The sequence below is a fragment of the Aedes albopictus genome, chromosome 2 (assembly GCF_035046485.1).
Source record: "Aedes albopictus strain Foshan chromosome 2, AalbF5, whole genome shotgun sequence".
Classification (NCBI taxonomy): domain Eukaryota; kingdom Metazoa; phylum Arthropoda; class Insecta; order Diptera; family Culicidae; genus Aedes; species Aedes albopictus.
The window spans coordinates 96193400-96201420 of NC_085137.1; the positions used below are offsets into that span (position 1 = coordinate 96193400).

At 42.8% G+C, this 8021-nt stretch overlaps 1 protein-coding gene across 1 annotated transcript; it reads left to right on the forward strand.

Moving 5' to 3' along the window:
• Positions 1 to 1084: 1084 nt before the first annotated feature.
• Positions 1085 to 4792, forward strand: LOC134287672 (uncharacterized protein K02A2.6-like). Its single transcript, XM_062850100.1, has 2 exons — positions 1085 to 4419; positions 4499 to 4792. The coding sequence occupies exon 1, from the start codon at positions 1518 to 1520 to the stop codon at positions 4413 to 4415; it is 2898 nt and encodes a 965-aa protein (XP_062706084.1). The 5' UTR covers positions 1085 to 1517; the 3' UTR covers positions 4416 to 4419; positions 4499 to 4792.
• Positions 4793 to 8021: the final 3229 nt, after the last annotated feature.

An 8021-nucleotide genomic window follows, 5' to 3' on the forward strand; every position in this document is an offset into this window, starting at 1 on the left:
CACCAAAACAGCTGATTTTTGAACCAGTAATGCTACATTATGTGTAGCTTATACCATAAAATTTTCATCAAAATCGGTTTAGTATTTGCGGAGATATTGTGAATCCTAAAAACTGCAATTTTAAAATTTTGTACAAAGTGGATTAAAAAATAAGAACACATTTTTACTCTTTTTTTTTATAGAGCCAGAAATACTGAACCAATTTCAATGAAAATTTTTCTGTGTGTAAAGTATACATATCAAAATGTTATGTAAAAATTTCATTCAGTTTGATTCAGCCGTTACAAAGTTATATTTGTTTAGGTGGTCAAATTTTGTCAAATTTTGTCGAGTCAAGTCAAATTTTGGTCACACAATTTTTTTCATAACTTTAGATTTCGTACACCAAAACAGCTGATTTTTGGATCAGTAATGGTACATTATATGTAGCTTGTACCATAAAATTTTCATCAAAATCGGTCTAGTATTTGCGGAGATATTGTTGAACCCTGAGATCCGCAATTTTAAAATTTTGTGCAAAGAGGATTCATACATTTTTACTGTTTTATTTATAGAGCCAGAGATACTTAACCGATTTCAATGAAAATTTTTCTGTATGTGTAGTATGCATATCAAAATGTTGTGTAAAAATTTCATTCAATTTGATCCAGCCGTTACAAAGTTATATTTGCTTAAGTGGCACCCGGTCAGTTTTTTTCATATTCAAACTGCTACAACTTTGAAAGTATTCATACAAAATGGCTCAAAATTTTACTAAGAACGTATTTTCATAATAGTACTGTACTGTAAAATTTTGATGAAAATCGGAGCAGTATTGGTAGTTCTATAATCAAAATTGTGCTTTATTGACCTTAAATTTCCGAAAATTTACTATGGAGCGCCTTTGTACAAAATTTTAAAAAGGTAGGTCGATGGTTTTGTCTATATATCAACCAATACTCAATCGATTTTGATGAAAATTGTATGGTATAAGCTACATATAATGTAGCATTACTGGTCCAAAATTCAGCTGTTTTGGTGTACGCAGTCTAAAGTTATGAAAAAAATTGTGTGACCAAATTTTGACCGTATCACCCTTTACCATTCGCGAGGAGTGCTATTCTTCGGAGGGGCCAGTTCGCGCTGTTCGTGGAAATCCGGAGGATTCGTGGAAGGTACTTAAGCGTTGATTACAATTTGATTGAAATTTCATTTTTTTTTTTAACGTTCACAATGAAACGAGGGCTCGTAGAATCCGAGGGAACTATTATAACCATTTGAAGATTAATAAATAAAAAAACACACTTTGTTGTTTAATTGTTTGAATTTAGGACGATATAAGTCGAACTGGTGTCATAACTTGCAAAATCGATAGTACACCAATCGCCTTCCTGATTGACTCTGGAGCAGCAATAAACACGGTAACCGAACATGCTTGGAACAAACTTGTTGCAGACAAAGTGAAACTTTACAAAAAGAAGTTTCACTGCGATCGACGTGTTACTGCGTATGCTAGTCAAGATCCACTTGAAGTGTTGATGATTTTTGAAGCGTGGATTTCTGTAAACGATGTTAAGCTTAAGGCATATGCAGAGTTCTTCGTTATAAAGGGTGCTAAAAGGTCGCTGTTGAGCAAACGAACTGCTGAGGACCTAAAGGTGCTGAAAGTCGGGCTTGATGTACATAATATTGATCTGGAGAATGGCAGTTTTCCTAAATTCCCGAACATTCAAGTCAAATTGGCCATCGATGAAAGTGTTCCTCCCAGAAAAGTTGCATATTTAAGAATTCCTGCAGCTATGGAGGAGAAAGTAGATTTGAGGATCCAGCAAATGCTGCAAAATGATGTTATTGAGCCAGCAGTCGGCCCACCGGAGTGGATTTCCCCTATGGTTGTGGTACCAAAGGGGAAGGACGACATCAGGTTGTGCATTAATATGAAGTACCCTAACCAAGCAATACAGCGCGAGCACTACCCACTGCCGATGATTGACACATTGTTGAATAAACTGAGGGGTTCTACATATTTTCCAAAATTGGACATAACATCTGCGTTCCACCACATAGAACTTCACCCGGAATCCCGAGGAATCACCACCTTCATGACTAGCAGGGGCTTGATGAGGTACAAGCGGTTGATGTTCGGCATCAATTGCGCGCCGGAAATTTTCCAGCGTGTGATGTGTGAAATGTTAGCCGGTATAGAGGGTGTAATCGTCTACATTGATGACGTAGTAGTTGCTGGGGAAACCAAAGAACAACATGATCGCAGATTGGAAGAAGTATTGTCGGTCCTACGTAAGAACAACGCCATGCTCAACGAAGAAAAATGCTTAATCGGAGTGAAGGAGCTCGAAATCCTGGGTTACAAGGTCAGCGCTGCTGGAATAAGCCCAACAGATGACAAAATTTCTGCAATTCGGAACTTCAGGAAACCAGAAACGAAAGAGGAAACCCGTAGTTTTTTGGGGCTTATTAACTTTGTTGGGCAGTTTATCCCGGATTTGTCTACCAGAACAGAGCCATTGCGTCAATACATGAGAGGAGAGACAGCTGCTTTCGGTGAGGATCAAGAGAAAGCATTCAATGATCTCCGGAACGAACTTTCTAACACCGTTCGAAGATTAGGATTCTTCGACCCAAAACATGAAACCGACCTATATGTGGATGCGTCTCCGGTAGGCCTGGGCGCCGTTCTGACTCAGAGGGATAGACTAGGTACGCCACGCATCATTAGCTTCGCATCGAAGGGGTTGACGAAGGCTGAGAGAGTCTATCCTCAAACGCAACGTGAAGCTCTCGCGGTAGTATGGGCCGTGGAGAAGTTCTACCCATACTTGTTTGGAACAAGCTTCACTATTTATACCGACCATAAGACTCTCGAGTACATTTATGGAGGTAAACACGGTGACGGAAAGCGTGCTTGCACAAGAGCAGAGGGTTGGGCACTTCGTCTGCAGCCGTATAACTTCCGCATACAACATATCCCAGGTTCAACCAATATCTCAGATGTACTGTCACGGCTGTGTCCATACTCTGAGTCGGATGTTCCGTTTGACGAGGAATCCGAGCACTATCTCTGTGCTCTCGACGACGGGTTGAGCGCCATCGCCCTAGATGAAATTGAAAGCGAAACAAGAAGCGATGAAACGTTGACTGCGGTAATCGAAGCAATCCAGAGTGGCCTCTGGCCACAAAATCTTATTCATTATCAACCCTTCGCCAAGGAACTTGGAGTAATCAACGGGATCGTTGTTCGAGATGACCGAATTGTGCTCCCGGCAAAACTACGTCCGAAAGCATTGGAAATTGCTCATCGTGGGCACCCAGGAGCAGTCAGTATGCGGCGGAGTCTACGTGAAAATGTGTGGTGGCCTTACATGGACCGAGATGTGGGCGATCGAATTCAGGAATGTGCCGGGTGTGCTGCGGTGAGCAACCAAGGACCACCGGAACCAATGGTTCGGAAAGAAATGCCTGATCGAGCATGGCAGGAGATAGCGATTGATTTCTTTTCCGCAAAGGAGTGTGCTACCTGTCTTGTTATCGTCGACTATTACAGTCGCTTCTTGAAAGTCGTAGAGATGAAGAGCACCACGGCTGCCAAGACCATTGAGGCTCTTGAGTCCGTGTTCCAGGAGCATATGTATCCGGAAACAATTCGCAGCGATAACGGTCCGCCATTTTCCAGTGAAGAATTCCTGAGCTACTGTAAACGAAAGAATGTTAGATCGATTCGAACCATTCCGTACTGGCCACAGATGAATGGACTCGTGGAAAGGCAAAACCAAGGAATTCTGCGAGCTCTTCGTATTGCCAAAGCAGTCAATGCAGATTGGCGTAAAGCAGTGAAAGACTATGCTCACATGTACAATACGACGCCCCATACAATGACTGGAAAAGCTCCCTTGGAATTGCTGACAGGACGGCCGGTAAAATATCTTCTTCCTTCCCTAAGGACCGAACCTAATTGGAATCGTGATGCTGATGTGCGTGACGCTGATGCCATAAAGAAAATGAAGGGGAAACTTTACTCCGATAATCGTCGTAGAGCTCAGCAGTCAGAGATAGCCGAGGGCGATACAGTATTGTTGAAAAACTACGAGACAGGAAAGCTGGAGCCAAAGTTCCGGTTGGAGCTATTCAAGGTTGTTAAGAAGACAGGAAGTGATACAATTGTGGTCAACGACGAAGGAGTTCGATACCGCCGACCTGTTTCACATCTCAGAAAGTGGGATGTTAAGTCATCTGAAGCCAGTCGACGTGCTCTACCTGGAGATCAAACAGAACAACAGCAATCGCAGTCTGACCCTCTTGTTGAAATGGAAGACCATTCAATGGAAAAGGAAGAGTCGCAGAGCGGCAACGTGGACGAAAGGGAGACAGAATTAACACGTCCCAGACGTAAAAGGAAATTGCCAGCACGTTATAACTAAAACGGTAACATTTTTCGTTTCATTACGGTTTTATTTTTGTGTTTTTTTTTCGTTCTCTATCACTCTTATTTATTCCAGAGCAGAAAAGGGATGTAGAGTTGTCAGCGAGATTCTGCACCCCAACTTCCCTTACAACCTTATGCGCACAAAGAGAGAGAACCGTTGGAGGTTAACCCTATAGGTACGAACCACAGTTGAGGGAGCGAGAGGAGCATACGAATGGACGAGAGGCGACCCGACGAAGCTTCGCGACGACGGACGGAGGGAGAGTGTGAATTGGCTAGTTGGTGACGAAGCTTTGTTGAAGACGGGTGCGAAATAAAGTAGCAATATTATTTCATGTAGTGAAGAGCGAGTTAATTCATAAGTCGACCGAAAGTGTTCTCCCCGGTGGATTCTACAAATCGGTGCATCAATCTGGCGTGGGAAGTTTTGTTCGGCGACGTGGAAAAATATGAGCAGGGCAGAGGCGCCGGGTGATTTTGACTGGCGAGGACATCGGCGACGGTGGCGCACACGTCTACAGCCAAGGTGAGAAGACGGATTACGGCTACAAATCGGGTCTTTTCCGGTGCGAATTAAGAGAATGTACGCGATGTACGCTATTCTGATTCGGCCGCTCTATACGGCCATGAATTGTGAACGTTGAGAGAAGTTGATTGGAGACCTACACGCTAAGAAAATGTTACTCTAAAATGAGTAAGATTCACACAAAACTGAGCTAAACTGGAACAGCTCAAAAAATGAGTAAATTGCATTTCCAGCGATAGCGCTGGCCCAAGTGCAAAAATCCAAACAATTTAAGCCGTATAATATTCTTCACATCAGCAAGAATATTATACAACTTAAACTGATGAGATTGTCGCACTTGGGCCAGCGCTATCGCTGGAAAAAAAATTTACTCATTTTTGAGTTGTCCCACTTTAGCTCCAAAATGAGTGAATTTTCTGACCGAGTAGTTGGAGACCCTTTTGAAGAGTTTTCGAACGTAAAGTTCTGTTAACAATACTCGACGGTAAACTGGAAGACGGTATCTTGCGGCGAATAGTACCAAACATATGAAGAGATGGATAGAGGAAAGCGAATGAAATACGGGAAACTGCAGTGGGCTGGGCATGTAGCTCGAATACGCAAGAAACGACAAGATAAAAACATATTCAGCAGAGAGACAGAAAAGGGGCTGTCAGATTCGTGGAAGGCCACGCACACGCACACGTTGGCTCTTTGCAGTTGAGGAGGACCTATGGACTCTGAATGTTCAGAGTGACTGGAAGCGGTTGGCCTGGAGCCAAGACCAGTGGATGCGTAGACTTATCTCTACGAGTTGTAACTCATCAAGTATCAAGTAGGTAAAATCCAAATAAAGTCTTTATTTGTCCAGAGCAACTATGTGAATGTATTTCAGCGACTCCACCGCTGGTATTCTAAAAGCTCAATCAATAGTCTGCCTTGAGCAGCTGCACTTTATCAGCGTACAGCATACAGCAGCAAAACTCCATTGGTGAGCCGCAAAGATTATGCTGTTCAATCTCTATCGTCCCGACACGGTGTCTCCCTCGAGGCAGGAAATCCCTTTGAATACCTGCGGTAATTATAACCTAAACACATGGCCACAATCTTCCACGATTACTGTAATTACGACCAGCCAGCCAGCGTCGACAGTTCAAGCCACCTGACCGTACCCTGTTACCTACGTGGGGTGGAAGTTGATGACGATGGGGGATGTTCCGGCAGCACTCAGCAGTGAACTCACATAAGAGCTGTGTAAACAACACTTCAGCAAATGGATTGGTTACGAGCGGGCACATCCCAAGGATACCTATGGTCAATCAAGCTACGCAGCATCAAACATTCGCATAAATGACTTCTAGGAAAGCAACATGAATTGAAGGTATGTGCACGTGCAGCCGGTCGGTCGGTATGTTTAAGGGTTGTAATTTCATCTTGCATTGCAATGGTTCGTCACTGTGCATGGGAATGCAACTTAACAAAGATGGCATAATTCATCGGCCACCACCAAGGCATCAACTTAATGATGTGATTAATTTCCTCAACGACGACGGCGATGACGATCGAGGTAATTAGTCGGTTAAGCAGAAAATCTCATTACGGGAAAGCGGGTATTATGGAATGAATGCAATTGTGCTTGGCATTTCATCTAGGAATTGTTATCGTTCGTTTGATCCAGGGTTAGTATTCAGATTCCATGTGTGAGCATCACAAAACAAAAGCTGCATATCTAGCTTTTGTTTTTTGATGCTCACATTTTGACAGGACACGGATTCATAACAAAAAAAATAAGTCTTGCAAACTTAATTTCGGTCATGTAAATTTCTGAACACAACAAGTCTTAAGTTATGTAATATGCGAACTGTGCCACACCTTTAAAGTAATCTACCACCTTCCGCCTATCAAACGGCATCCGTGCACCAACATGAACCCTGTGCCACACAGCCTTCCCAAACACTTCATGCAAGTTACACTAAACATTAAACTTTTGCAGAAGCAGAGGACTCAACGGTCTGCCGTGGTCAAGTGATTGGAATCATCACTTTTCCTTCCCCTTTTCCACATTGACATGCAATCTGACGTAGCAGTCGCCAATCTCGCCTAAAAATAGAAAGATCACCAACACTCGCACTCACTGATGATGTATGTTTGTTCCCCGCAGCTATCTCATTGATTCCTTGTGTGGTCAGTGAAACTCAATCTCAATATCTGTTCAACCCTTTGAAGCCGGATTTTTCCAAGCGTTATTAAAGAGTGTTTTCTAAGTACTTCTGTTGTTTTGGTGCTCAATAGCATAAAAAGGGTAGAATATGATGCAGAATAATTTTTCTGGATATCCCAAGTCATCCGAACTATTGAGCGAGCAATGGCGCTTAAGCCTAGGCTTGTTAGCCAGGACACAGTGTAAAGGCTATGGATCGCCAATCCGGAGATGGCGGGTTCGATTCCCGTTCTGGTCGGGACTCCCTGGGCATAATTTGTCATTGCACTTGCCTCATGCAATGGCAGGCAAAGACAGCCCTTCAATTAATAACTGTGGAAGTGCTCAAAGAACACTAAGTTGAAGAGAGGTAGGCCAAGCCCCAGGTGGGACATGAAGCCATAAGGAAGAAGAAGAAGTAGACTTCAGGTTCGCCCAGTAATCGCGATTGATTATGCAACGTTACTCAGTATATCAGATATGGCTACTGTTACGAGTGTAGACCTGAAGTTCTGAACTCCAAGATAGTTTGACTGACCTGGAATATCTCTACAGTGTCTCTAAATGACATTTGAGATTTCAAGAGGTTCTCGGATCCCAGCAGAATATACAATGCTATTATTTGTGGCGAAAACACATAAAGTTATTCTTGTAGATTTGAAGGACTTCATTATAGGAAAGTTTGGACGACCCTGAATGTATCAAAGGTTTATAATAATACCAAGTAGACTTCAGGTTGGGCCAGTAACCGCCGTTGATTATGCAACGTTACTTAGAATAACATATATGGCTACTGTTACGAGTGAAGACCTGAAGTTCTGAACTCCAGCTAGTTTGGCTGACCAAGAATATCCCTATAGTGTCTATAAATGACATTGTAGATTTCAAGAGCTTCA